The 14,202-nt window shown below is 43.9% G+C and overlaps 1 protein-coding gene across 2 annotated transcripts; it reads right to left on the minus strand.

Annotated features, from left to right (window-relative positions):
* Window positions 1-6,142: 6,142 nt before the first annotated feature.
* Window positions 6,143-8,698, minus strand: BHLHE23 (basic helix-loop-helix family member e23). Of its 2 annotated transcripts, XM_075517360.1 has the most exons (2): window positions 8,024-8,698; window positions 6,143-7,137 (listed from the first exon to the last, which is right to left on the minus strand). In XM_075517360.1, exons 1-2 carry the CDS (start codon window positions 8,679-8,681, stop codon window positions 7,100-7,102), a joined length of 696 nt encoding a protein of 231 aa, XP_075373475.1. In that variant the 5' UTR covers window positions 8,682-8,698; the 3' UTR covers window positions 6,143-7,099. The 2 variants fall into 2 exon arrangements, with proteins under 2 accessions (XP_075373475.1, XP_075373476.1); XM_075517361.1 differs by lacking the exon at window positions 6,143-7,137 and having other exon boundaries at window positions 7,349-8,698.
* Window positions 8,699-14,202: the final 5,504 nt, after the last annotated feature.

Consider the following 14,202-nt stretch of genomic DNA (forward strand, 5'->3'; position numbering starts at 1 on the left):
CGGATCAGAATCCCACCGAGGGCAGAAGCATTTACAGGGGAGATAATTTGCAAGAATAAGAACTTCAACAAGCAGTCTGGGCCTAACAAGTGCACGCAGGAGCTCAAAAAGGAAAGGAAAATCTCTTGCCCGACAGGGGATTTTGGTTTTGCTTTCGATGAAATAAAACGTAAGATGGACCCCAAACATCTGCAAAGGAGAGAAACATTTCCGAAACGGTGCTCTTTGCAGCATTGCTTACCCCCCAGAAAAGGGTATTTGTGAACTGCTACAAACAAGCACCTGAAAAAGGAGTCAAGTCATATGGGAATAAGCTTGCCTATGTTGTACAATCTCCGGGTACCAAGGTTATTCTATACAGTGCCACATTCAATTGCAAAAAGGACCGTTAGGAGTAATAGAGCTCCTGTAACTAAACTGTTTTCTGTCCTCAAATCTTCCAGGAAACTGATTGAGGCAAGAGAGGGAAAAAGCCAAGGGGAGAAAACTTGTTAGAAGTAAAATTGTATTTTCTTGGACATCGGAAAGGATGTAAAACTAACCCAGAGGCCTCCAAGTCAGCAGCCATTTTAACATTTTGCAAGAGATTTTCATCTTTTTCCCCTACAGCCTCCGTTCTGCTGTAAACACTGAGCGCACCCACTATGGCTGTCAGCTGCGTAGTTTGCTTTACACTGAAGCTGCCAGGAGATAAAAAATACTTAAGGTAATGTAATTCTCAAATTGGTGGCATAAGGATTTCTTCATGACATCTCTGTGAAGAGCGCAATGCATGACATTTACTTTTAGCAAATCAATAAAACCAGGACGCATGCTTTTGGAAACCAGCAAAAGCAAAGATACGCTGGTTCTCCATCGTTCTTCCTGCAAAGCTGCCGATGGCAGAATGGGAAACTAACACCCTGTCCTGTCCCAAGACAACACTTTCTTTTTTAAGGGTCAAATAAACTGATGAAAAATATTATTCAAAGGTTTGTCAGGTTGAACAGGTCAAAGCAATTTTTCAGGAGACCAGCGGTTTTTATGCAATGATGCTTTCGGTGCTACAGTCAAATGATGTTGTACAAAGCTTCACGAAAACATAATAAAAGCAGTCCGGTAAAGCTACCAACAACTGATGGAAAAAAGACACATTGGGTAAATAAATTATGGAAATACTCATTCATGCATGCATGGGTGCAATATATGTGAAGACATTATAAATACACATCAACATATCACGCACGTAGATGTGCATCTTACACAGATAAACATGCCCGCACGTACAACCCCATTTATCAGTGTCACCTAATTTTGAAAGTTTTTTTTCTTCAATAATCAATTGACTGCCGCTTTCTTGAAGGCAGATACAAGCACAATAAATTCCTTACTGGTATCACGGCAGGGGAAACATTACTACGGACTCCAGAAAAGTTCAGCACTAGTAGATTCTGATGAACGCCATTACGGTGATTACTGCTTGTGCAAAGATATGCCTGCCTCATTGTCATTTCTTATCCTACATCAAGCAAAGGCTGGTGGGGACCTAGCACTGCTGTCGCCCAACTGAATGTGACCTTTTTTGGGTGACCGCATTGCGGTGGGGGTTTTCCTGCTCCTCTGGGAAAGCGTGAATAAAAAAAAGTGCAGACCCTAGGAGGCAACGTAAGGTTTTAATAAGTGCAGAAATTAAATAGGGGAGCTTTTTGCTTTTAAATGTCAGCATTGTAACTTTCCTGTCATTTGCAGGAGAAAAAGGAAGGGGCTAAATATCTTGGGATGTGGCGAGTTTTAAGCTACATAATGATGGCGATAAAAATCTATAATGTCAGTTGCCTTGTGGCAATCAACAAACATTTCGCATTATGCTTGCATCTTAAGGTTTGCGGCCAAAAAACAGATTTGCCTCTGTCTCATTAAAATAACGAATGCAGTCCGAATGGATCTGCAATGATTCACTGTACGTCACACTAAATCACAACGCTTTTTGGAGCCAACTGACTATGGCCTCATTACTTTAGACAAAAGTGGGCTTGGAGGAAAAACTGGGGTGATGTTTTTTTGCTCAGCCATGTTTTTCCCCTTTGAAATACTTAAGGCAAAAGAGCAGATAGTTTTTCCCAGTGGTAGCTGAGGAAGGTTGGGTTATATTCATAGTACAGTTCCGTATCAATATACATAAACACGCAAAACGTTAGTGGCAGTGGCAGAAATAGAAATTAAGCAAATACAAATGGCATTAACGAAACAGATTTTAATGAACATGAATCACTGACGAAATTAGTGGCTTAAAAATGAAAATAAGCTGTTAAATAATAATAATAAAAATATATTTTAACTGTTTCACTAGGGCAGAGAGTTTGAAAACCAGCATGCTCTCCTCCTCTGTTGTGCAAGATATTACGTACTTGTGGTTTGTCTTCTGCAAGTCTTTGTTCTCCAAATTTCACTACCTTAAGTATAGCAAAAAAAAATTAAACCTCTTTTTTTTTTTGTCTGAAACAGCTTGGCTAAATACCTCTACAAATTAATTTATTTTAACACTAATACTTAAGATTAATCTATTTGGCCTTAAAGAAATTTTGAGAGTTGTGTTTGAAACTGTTCAGCATTTCAGGAATAAACATTAACTCTAATTTTACTATTGTTAAATGAAGCTAAGACTATTTTAAAAAAATTAACTGGATCGTTTTAAAACTGTATGTATGTATAAGTACAAATAGAAATAAGAATTTGAGGTAACAGGTGAAAGAATTAATGTGAATTTTGACTATGAAAAGATTATATAAAGTTCATGGTGAAAATCATACTTCGAAACATCTGAAGGAATGGCAAAGATTCAAATACATTCTCAATGTATTTGAGAATGGCAAATTCGCAAATACATTCTTTGTTTTGATAATTGTTTCCATTTTCTCTCATGCACATATGCTTTATTGTAAAGAGAAAATGCTTGATATTAAGCTATTTTTCTACAAAAAACATGCAAACATTTCTAATTTGATAGCAACATATTTTGTTATATACCCATTAGGTATTTTTTATTTCAGGTAGGAGAAAAACTGCCTGAAGAGCATTCATGGAATGACTGATTTAAATGTTATAAATCCCTAAATTTTTCATCTCACTTTGAACGGAATGCCAAAGGGGATTAAAGACTAAAGACACATCACAAACAAATTTACATTATTAAAATTACTGTAATCAAGAGTCTTTTTTAGCCTTAATCAGGATTAGTGAAAACAAAAACCCCAACTTTTCTACTGTGCAATACTAATCAAAATTCTATCAAATGACAGATAACAGAGTAAAAGCAGTTTTGAAAATTAAAAATATTGGTTGGTGTATTCTAGGATTCTTTAAAAGTATTTTCACCTATTTGAGATCAGAGCAATGATTTCTCTGCTGATAATTCACATGGCAGGCAACAAGCACAGGTAAAAATAAATTTCAGTAACACTGCAAAGTCCGACCTCCTATTTTCAGGAGTGCGTCCAGGAAACACACTTGTTTGAACATATGCTATAGAAGCAGGAGGGAAAAGTGTGATGTGGAACGCTTGCTTTTGTTCTCCTAAATTGTAAGCTAAATAATCCAAGTTGTGGAAAACTCGACTAGAAACCCGCTGTACGTGAGAACTCAACCTTGCCGGAGACGCACCGCGGCTCGCTCACTGCTGAGCTGGCAGTAAGCAGGTTTGGTCTGAAGAACCGTGAAAGCCTTTAAGCAAGGTCTTTATCCACCGTGCCCTACGCTTTACAGTTATGCTATAAGGCTAATACAGTAAAGGGATAAAGCTTGTACAGATTTTTCTGGTCCTCTGGAGCCTCTTAAAGAAGGCAGCATTATGTTGGTTTCAGAAACCACCGCCACGCTCTGGAGCATCAGGCCCCATCTTGCTGTCACTAGTATCACCAGAAATGCCGCCAATTAGTAAAACAGCAGCAGGATTGGACCCTACGTTCACTTCACCCTTGTAAAATGTCAACTACTATTTTAGAATGGAAATGTGCATGTAAAGAACAATCCCAAAAAATGATCTGAGAACAATGACCAATCACTTTCTAAAGTCTTGGAAACAAGCTTGGCAATGCAGCAATACTCAGATATTGTGGCAGTATGTCAGAAAATCAGCTATAGGGATTAAAGAACATGGAAAACTGCATGATTCTCACGGCTTCTTTCTAGGAACTCCAACTGACTTAACTTTGTTGGTATCTGAAGTAGATAGCTGCCTTCCAGGCCCTCCATCTTCAAACCTGTTGCTTGCTTGTATTTGGTTAAACAAGATTTTACCTTGCAAGCTCAAGACTGCTCATGTTAAGTCTTGATTGATGCAGTGCAAATTGACAGCAATTTCCAACTCTCTATTAGTAAGGTTACACTGGTCAGTAAAACATTAGTTTTGGTTAGTGACTAGCATTACATAGCTTAAAAAAAAGCAACAGACAGCGGAGCAGCATCTCCTCTTTGCGCCTCTTCCTAATGACACCTCATGCTGATCATTCTTGAAGTTCAAAGAAAAACTAAGTGAGGTTAGAAAACAATATATTTTCTTTAATTAAAAGTTGGCATTATGTTTTCTTCAAAGTATGAACATACCAGGATAATGAGTACATTAGAACACACGATCTGTATGTATTTCAGTTCCATCTGAGCATACACCATAAATCCTTCTTGGAAAAAAAAGCAGGCATTGTAACAAGAACATTTGAGCAGAAAAAAAAAAAATCTTCAGCATTTTGAAGTCCTCCCTTTGTATTCTCTGAAACACCAACTGGAAGCAGACACTTAAAACCTTACATGGTACACAAAATAAGTTTTCTTTCATAAGCCAGAGAAGGGGAAAAACAAATGACAAGTTACAGGATCTCATCCCCAGGATAACCATGCACATCTGCAAGGTTAGCACCGATGCTTCACACACACAAACGCAATAATCACATGCTAGTTTATCCCCTCCCAACAAAATCATCTTTCCAGCGGTATTAGGCATTCGCTTGGCAGCGGTTTTAGCAGCAGCTCAGCACAAAGCGTAAATCCCATTGAAACAGATGCCTTCCTGTCAACGGGAAACGCAAAGGGCTCTGTACAGGTTTCAACTCTGTCCGAGAAGAGTTAAAATGCTGCAAGTCCGTGGTGCCTAGAAGCAACTCACAGGACTGAACTTTCAGATGAACTGAGCAGGTAGCCAGCTTTGTTTTAGTTTAATATCAATTTGTTTGTTGCAGGAAAAGTTATGATTGGACTTTTGTACTTTTGAATTAAAACCCCTGTACTTTAAGGTTGATTTTAATAATGATTTACAAGTTCCTCTACGATTGCTTTGATAAGTTCTACATTTCTGTTTTTAATACCTAGCCTTTTAACAGTACTTAGATACTCAAGCTTGCTATTTTTTTCTATCAAAATTTTCTTTAATGCAGGTTTTATCTTCTGTATTTGAAACTCCACGTTTAGCCTCCTGAGATCATTTAATTCAAAGTGGGCTCTCAAAGAGCCTTCTGAATATTTCAAGGACTCTCAGAAGGGGGATTTTTAGGATTCTAGGTAGATACATTAATATGAGCAAGCTTTTTACTCATGTACATTATAGGAAAAGAATTAAACAATCACTGTACTAAAAACCATCGTTCCAAAAATAGCTTGTCTCTCAGACTATGAAGACTTTTTTAGGCTCTGAAATTAGTGAGCCACTTCTTTTGCCTTAATTATTTGAGAAAGAAGCAATTATAAATTCCATTATTATTAGTGTAAGTCTTTAACCAAACCAAACTCACATTTAATATTAAGCTGTTAAAATACTTTATTCTCCAACTATTTTAGTTTTGGTGAAAAATGGAACAGTTAAACTAATGTCCATTCAAATATTCCCAACTGCTCAATCTTCTGTAAACCAGAAGTAATAAACATTTACCTAAAAATCATGATTCTCTGTTAAACTGACCTTTTTTTCAAAATATTATCTAGCAACAACTCAGTCTGCAAAATTTTAAATGACCTTTGCTGATTTGCAGTTTCCAGTCATTTTTGCTTCAGTAGTGGTTTTGGTCGGCTTTCGCTTCATCAGATGCCTTTTAAGAGTATTTTCAAGATTTTCTTTTACGGAAAAAGGTACAACAGATAAACTGTTCTGTAAAACTATTCTGCAAAAAAAGAATAAATGAAGATATAAAAATGGAAGTGAGCAGGAACCAGTTTTAAGCATATGTCTTTATGAATGAGGCTTAATCACACACCTCGTTTTCCAAACACAAAAAGCCTTTTGGAAATGTATTAATTAAAATTAAGTGCCATAGACAAGGGGCTTTAGAGGGATGGCAGTCCTTTTCAAATTAGCATAACACTAGCGACAGGCATGGAAATTGGTTTAATAACCCTAAATAGTTACACCCCGCTCCTAACACAAATGGCCATGGACAGCTCTAGCCCCTCAGGCTGCGACTGTACCAGTTTATGTGGTTGCTCTGACATCGGGTGGGTATTCCAATCTGAACAGAAATCACTGAATGCACCTCAATTATTATTATTATTAGATAATGACTAGTGAAGCATACAAGGCACCAAAGCATTAAATATCATAAACCAGAAAACCAAAGTAAACCTACACAAGTAACACCAAAAACTTAGCCAGCGAGTCGCTTTGTAACTTGTACTAACACAGTCAATACCTGGCAAGAGGATTATTAGTTTAGTCACGATATTAAATGGCCCAAACCCCACACGCAGGTCTAGGGCCAAGCTGTAGATATAACAGAAAACCAAGCCAAAGGGATAAGCAGAGTCTTTAAGCGATTTCCTTCCCTGCCACGTTTTACAGGGGTGTCCTCGGAGCTAAGCTCAATGCTACAATAACCCCTTTTAAACACCACTTTCAGTGCACAGCATTCTCCAGCAAGTGTCAAAATACACAAGCTAAATCTCTACCTACTTAACTCACTTAAACATCAGGTGTAAACAACATTTTTTTGTGTGCTCATGATTCACGAGAAACTGGAGAAAAACCAAATCCCTGCTGATAAGGAACTGAATGTCCACAAGCTTTTTCCAAGTATTCCGATCATTCGCCTAACTTCACAACGCTGCTCCTCCGCAAAGGACTGCCATGTCCGTCTCCGCTTTACCTTACTTCAGCGGGGGTTTTGCTTTGACTGCCAGCTGGTTTTAGAGACATGTAGGACAGAGAAAGTAGTTATTCATGTTTTTTATTTATTATAAATACATATAAATATGTTAAGTGACCTTTTGCTTTGTTTATCATGATGAGCAACAACTCTGGAAAATCATCTGGAAAACTTAACCAAGCTGAGAAACAGGCAAAAAGCAAGCATTAGCATACAATCACAGATTCCTCTCAGTTCAAGAACAGGTTGGGTTTTTTTTTTTTTTTTTGAGAGCAAAAAAAGGCATCTTATATTGAAGCATCTATTGTTTTATCAAGAGCACTGAACTTCCCCCCCTCCCATGAGCTGACCAAATGACATTTTCATTTGGATTTGTGGGTGCAGTCCAACCCCAGCTGGCTACATAGGACACCCCCCATGATTCTGAAACATTGCATAGTTTTGCAGCTGGATTTTGCTTCCCCCCCTCCCTTTTAAGCCATTTTTAACAGAGGTTGATCATGCCAAAGAAAACTCACTGAGGTTTCCATTTCCACCTCTCTCTCCCTCCCTGTTTTTCTATAGTTTAGTTTAAAAACTGCTCAAAAACTTTGTGGATCAGAGCAAGCGGGAAAGCAACATTATGCTCACAGTCCACTAACAGGCTGGGAAGGAAATAACTCTACAGATGAAGTTGCATGTGGGGGGTAACTAAACAAAGTTGAAAGTGGGTGTTTTTGGGGTCCACACAAACTGCCAAATATTTCCAAATGGGGTGCGGGGAGGGGGGTATTTAAGAGAAGCAAACAAAAAGAAAACCCAGACTTAACTGATGGTAGGAAGCCAGGGCTGATGGTAGTGGAAAGAAAAGTGCACTAAAAAAAAAAAAGAAAATAAAAACAAAAAGCCCGAAGAAGCCAGAAGTCAAGGCTTGTCATTACAGTGTTTGCAGAGGGCAGAGGCGGCTCCTGTGAAGGCAGTGCATTTCTCGGGGCAGCCGGGCAAGGCCGTGCCGCCGAAGGGGTAGACGGCCGACTGTCCGAAGGGGTTGAGGGTGGCGGGCAGCGGGGTGCTCAGCGTCTGGCCCTGGTTCAGGTAGGCCACCAGCCGCCGCATCTCCTCCAGGGCCTGCGCCTGCATGAGGATGTAGTTCTTGGCCAGGAGCAGGGTGGCGATTTTGGAGAGTTTCCGCACCGAGGGGCTGTGGGCGTAGGGGATGACGGAGCGCAGCCCGTCCAGGGCGTCGTTCAGGTCGTGCATCCGCCGCCGCTCCCGCGCGTTGATGCTGAGGCGCAGCGAGCGCTGCTCCTTGGGCTTCTTGCCCAGGGCTCCCCCCTTCAGCTTGCCCTCCCGCTCGAAGGCCGCGCCGCCCTTCACCCCGGCCTCGAAGCCGTCCTCCTCGTCGCCGCTCTGCTCGCCGCTGCTCTCCGCCGACTTGCCCAGCGCCCCGGGATGGAAGTCCGCCCCGCCGCCCCCCGGGTAGGTCCCCCGCGGGCCCTCGGCGCCGCCGCGCACGGCCCCGTAGGCGAAAGCCGACGGGCCGTAGCCCGGGGCTAGCGCCAGGTACGCCTCGCCGCCCAGCGACTTGAGCTCGGCCATCGCCTTGGCGGGGAGGGGGGGGGAGCCGCGCTCCGCCGCTGCTGCTGCTGCTGCCTCAGCGCTGAGGAAGAGGAGGAGGCGGCCCCGCCGCTCCGCTCCGCGCTGCGCCCGGGCTGGGGGCGGGCAGTGAGCGCGGCGCCGGCCCCGCCGCCCCTTATATCGCGGAGAGGGGCCCGCTGGGATTCCCCCGCCGCCCAATCAGAGGGGCCGCGGCGGCGGGCGGGGGGCGCGGGGCGGCTGGCGGCGGGCAGCGCCTGAGGCGGCGGGCGGGAAGGGGCGCGGAGAGCGGGGCCGGCCCCGCTTCGTGACCGGCCTCCCTCTCGCCCCGCCAACCGCGGGCCCGCGGCTCCCCGCCTTTTCGGGGAGACAAGATGGGCCCGGCGGAGGGGTCCCGGGGTCCGACGGGAGCAACAGACACGGCTCAGTGGGCACCTGGGGATGAAAGGAGACGCCGCCTCAGGAGTGGCAGGAGAAAACAGCTCTGAAAAGTGAGCGGGAATGGAAATGAACCCGTATGGCACTCTCAGGACTTGTGTCTGCTGGCTGGGACAAGGCAGCGGAGGAGAAACTGCCAACGTGAACAGCGCAGCAGCGAAGTTGCTTAATTGAAGCTGCTCCTGGAGGCTGGAAGGGCAGGGAAGGTCCATGACTTCCTAGTGCAGTCTCCAGCTTGCAGTGCCTGAACTCTGTGGAAACGTGAGAGCAGGTTCAGCTCCTAGAAGGTGACTGCGCTGAACTCCAGGCTTGGAGGAGCTTTTGAAAGCTGCGAGTTTCCCTTCCTAAAATTAACGAGAAAAGGGGATGGTTGAGCTGATGCTTCAGACTGCCTCTCACCTAGCCCTTGTTAGCCACAGAGCAAATAAAGAATTAACTAGGGAACCAAAATATTTTCTGGAGAGTTTTCTAGTGTCATTCCCAGGGAAAACTGGAGATGTGAACAGTCCTCCCGGCCAGACATGGGGCCGCGAACCACTCGTGGTACATGTTGCGATGGAAGCCAAAGGCATGCAAGGTCTTGACAGCCGTGGGCATGGCTTGCTGATCAGGTCGTTTTGATTTAGGTGGGGATGACAGAGGAGGCACCTGTTGTGCAGAGAGATTTCCAAGGCAAAGGCCCCGTCTGTTTCCATTTTCTTCAGAGACTCGCTTTGCTCCTCCCTTCCATGTGCCAGAAGAAGGAATTTGATCCTTGGTGACTCAGTCCAGCTCTGAAGTGACTCTCTGTCCTTCCCACTTGTGGGTCCCAGTAATTGAGTGCTAAGCTCGGAAAGGAAACAAACCACTCCACGTAGCGGTCTGCAGCGTGTGAGAAATCATCACTGGTGGGGAATTCTTGCCATGACTGGTGGAGTGTCTGGCCCATGGAGGAATCTCAAGGAGAATCCACTGGCAAAGGTGAGAGCTGCATAGGGAAGGATACTCAGGATGCTTTGTCCTGTATTCCTGCATTGAGATGATAGAGAGGGCTTAATCTTTAATTGCAACAGAAAGAGGTCCCAGTCTCATTTTTTTCTAGGCTTCTGAGACCGCTTCATGGTACTGAGTTTTAGTATAAAGATTGTATAAGGGCATACCAGGCTTTTTCCAAGCATGACATGTGCCTGGTCCAGGCCCCTCAAGTGTCTGCTTAGAAAGGATGGGATGAATCTTGTGTAGTGACGTACAGATGCGAGCAGGTGGATATTGCCTACAGGCAGATGCAACCAGTCGATGCAGGTGTACCTGGTTGGTTATTTGCTATAGTAAATAGCTTGGGTGTTAAGGTGACACGAGGCCTTTTCCAGAATGTGTTTTGTTTTTATCAGGCCCTCTACAAAGTGTAGTTAGCTTGTCCTCCTCCCATCACCTCCCTTTATGCAGTGTGCTAATGTGAAATGACGAGCTTGTCTCTCTTCCTTCTCCACATCAGAGCCAAGAGTGCTGAGATCTGCAGTGACACACGTACCCTCACCCATGGTTGGAGAGCTGCTGCCTGGAATGAGGCTGGTCCCCTGCTCTGTGAATGTAAGTCTGGAAGGTTGCATTCCTGCATTTCAGAGTGGTGGAGCACATAAAACTAAGCTGCTGTCCAAACCTGGCCCTCAGAGTGTGCACAAGGTTTGACCATCATACTTTTCACTGATCTTCTCTTATCTCACCTCCAGTGCCTGAACATGTTGCAATATTGTCACGTCTCTTTTTTGCTGCCCTTATCGGGCTTATCAGAGCATGAAGACCGATTACTGGTTTTAGTCACTTAATTGTTTTATGAGAATTGGACCACTTAACTACTCCTGGGACAGATCACTGTATATATTCATGGTGACTTTCAAATACAGGTGAGCGCAGCGTAACTTCTGCTCATCTCTAGAATCAGTCCCACACTCCAAGTGATCAGAGACAAATGAAGGGAGGTACTAGAATATTATCACTAGCATAAACCATTCCCATGAGAAAGATGTGCAGGGAGTGTTAAAAGCAGGATTGTCCCCTGCTAGAAATGATTTACCTTTTTTGTAATGTGTTGAGATCTTTCAATGAGAAGGACTACCAGTGTTATAAAGTTTCAGGAATTCTGCTTGTAAAGACACGTTACAAGTAGTGCTGGCTTTCTGAGTATGTCATATGCATCTAACAAGGCTAATGCCAGAGAAGCAGCGTGCTGAAAATTAGAAGTAAACACTTTTCACACAGGCTCTCTAGTGCTTTAATAAATAGATGAGTTCTTCAAGGGTTATTTCAACACTGAAGGGCAGCTTGGGAAGTATATCAAGAGAACAGAGCAGAAGGATTTGCTGCTTTATATGTAATTCCAAAATGCACAGCTGAGAGAAATCATTTGGAGCCTGTATGAATCTGAAATCAAATCAGATTTAATGTGCTACCAAAAAATGCACATGGAAGAATTTGTTTTGGACTTCTCCCTCAAATTTCAGCTGTGAATATGCATCTTTGAGACTATTCAACCTGGTTTCTCACTGAAAACTGAGAAACAGAAATATCCGATTTGGGTTTTGACATCACAGACTACATCAACAAAAAAGGAAGACCAAAAAAAATAGCAGAAGGGAGTGACTCATATGGAAGAACATTGCAGAAAATGAAATCTCTTCCAAGTGCTTTGGGGAAAAATGGACATATGCAAGAGGAAATAAATTTATCAGATACTATGGAGTATTTGCGAGCTTTAAAGTGGGATTTTTCCTTCTACTATTTTACATATTCAGAACTTGGTATGAATATTTAATAATTAATAGCAGACTATTATCACTGCAATTATAACAGTTATTGTGACTGTAAGTTCCTCAAGGCAGGACCCATACCTTTATTAAGACTTTTTCAAGTCACAAACATTTTATAAAAAATAGGCAGCGTCAATGATTTGATTACTGCATGAGGAGGAATTAGGCATAGCGGGAGTGAAAGGGTTAACAAGATTGAAGTACTGAGGGTCCAGGTCATGTCCGAGGGTAGGAGGCTGTGTATGAGGAGCAGGAGTGGGAGATAAGCAAGCGCGTGATTTTTTGTTGTCAAGAAAGGAACTGTAAAGTTGCAAAAAGATAGCCAATCGTACTAGCTGAAGGGACGCATGAAGGACGCGTGAACAAGACATATAAACCAATAAGAGTTCTCTCAGTAGCGCATGTACAAACAATTAGAAAGTATATAAGCCATGTAATATTTCAATAAAGGGTCTTCGATTTACCCCTCGATCGGAGTTCGTGCATCAATCCGCTACAACTGCATTCCCCACATCTGCCTCCATAAATTCAAAGGGTTTCTGTTAGCTTGACAAGGCAACACTGCCTGCAAAGAGAAACGCTTGCTGCTTAACCGCATGCAGGGACCAAACCACGAGCAGCACGGACTGCCAAGGCCACGCTGACCATCGTTTGCTGCTGGGGCTATTTCAGGGCTACAGCTCCCAGGTTCAGCTGCAGCTTCGAGACTGCTCTCATCCTTCTGGGAAAAAAAGTGAATTTGGAGGTTTTAGCACCTGTTACTACAAGAAGAGCTTGAATACAATTTATTTCAGTTTTGATGCAAAGAGAGGGAGAAAAGGATCGAAATAATTACGTATTTTCTTCAATTTCAGTTTTAGTTTTAAAGCCATGCACCTGAATCAAACAATGCATCCTACAATGCCAGTGCCTATTGTCGGAACGTCTGTCTACAGGAGTGGAGTGAGACAGGACTAAGCTATGAAGCAGAAACCTTTCCTCAGAGCTATGTTACCTATCCCATGCAGATAAAAGACCTCAGGGTTTGGGGTGGACCTATTATCGAAATGTGTAAGAAAATTAGTTGCAAAGACTGCCACATTCATTTAAAAACTTTAGTTGTTTTGCTGGATAACAGCATTTGTGACTGAGGGACCAATGCACGAATGGATTTTTTTCCATCAGAAAAGAGGAGGGGGCAACCATGACAAATGCCGTCTCCATCCCTACCAGCCAGATTTGGGTACCAAAAGTAGAACAAAACAAAATCTCTCGAAAAGATCAGAAAGAAGGAGGTTTAAGAGAGATGGATATGCTCCGGTCTTACGGTTTGTATTAGGACGGGGGGGGTCGGGCAGCCTTCCCCGGGGCCCGGGGCCCGGGGCCCTGCCCGGCTGCGGGGCTGGGCAGCGCCGGGCTGGCGGGCGGGAGCGGTGGCGGTGGCCGGTGTGGCGGTCCCGTGCTGACACCTAGCGACCGCCGCCTTCCGAGCCCCGGATTAGGCGGGCACCCCCCTCCTCGGCATCGGGGCAGGGGTGGGCAAAGCGCTAAAAGTTCAGAAGTGACCCAAAGGGCGAACAGGCGCAATAAGACCCGTGAGCGCCCATGGGTCTCGGGTTGCAATGCCACCTCTTCTATTTTGGATACCTGCCCTGTAAATACAACCCTGTTCCTGGTGGCAGCTGGCGCTGCAGCAAGCCCAGTCTTTGGACCTTTTATTCAGACAAATGCGAGGAGAGTGGAAAGTGAAGAGGTGTTCGAGCATCAAAATGCGCGAATGGATCATCTTCTGCTGAGAAAAAATGTTGGTAGGACGAGGGGAGTTACTCTACTGAAAGCTCAACTGGCACTGCTGCAGACAGTGGGTGAATACTTCTTCCCTCAGGTGTAAGAGTAGAAAATCAGCAAGAACAACCAGGTAGAAAAAGCACAAGCTATGGCGATGCTGTGCTGGTTCTGGCTATTTGGAAATGGTAGGAAGGTAGAGGACAGAAACTCAAGGCAGGGAAAAACAGGCAGAGCTCAGTCTGGCAGGCGTCTGGCCAAACATCTGAAGGTCTGGACTAGCTGGATGGAGGTCACGGCTGTCACCTGGACGCATGACAGGAGTGTGAGAAGAACTGGAGCTGCTGAAGCGTTAGTGTTTCTGCTGACTTATTGTCTATCACTTGTCTATCACGCAGCTGAGGCACTCCTCTCAGAAAATCCCTGCATGATGCAGGAACATACCATTTTTATGTTAGGGAAGGAAGATCTTATGGCTAAGACCCAGGACTTTGGATATAACACTTCTGTTCTCAGCCCTAGCTGAAGCTCACTCA

The sequence above is a fragment of the Mycteria americana genome, chromosome 14 (genome assembly GCF_035582795.1).
Source record: "Mycteria americana isolate JAX WOST 10 ecotype Jacksonville Zoo and Gardens chromosome 14, USCA_MyAme_1.0, whole genome shotgun sequence".
Classification (NCBI taxonomy): domain Eukaryota; kingdom Metazoa; phylum Chordata; class Aves; order Ciconiiformes; family Ciconiidae; genus Mycteria; species Mycteria americana.

Excerpts from the sequence above, each read along its gene's own strand:
- BHLHE23 (XM_075517360.1), bottom strand. The coding sequence starts at position 8,681 with ATGGCCGAGCTCAAGTCGCTGGGCGGCGAGGCGTACCTGGCGCTAGCC. Across the intron at positions 7,138-8,023 it reads CTCTGCCCTCTGCAAACACT|CTGGCAGTCAAAGCAAAACC; the intron begins GTAATGACAAGC and ends CTCTAAAACCAG.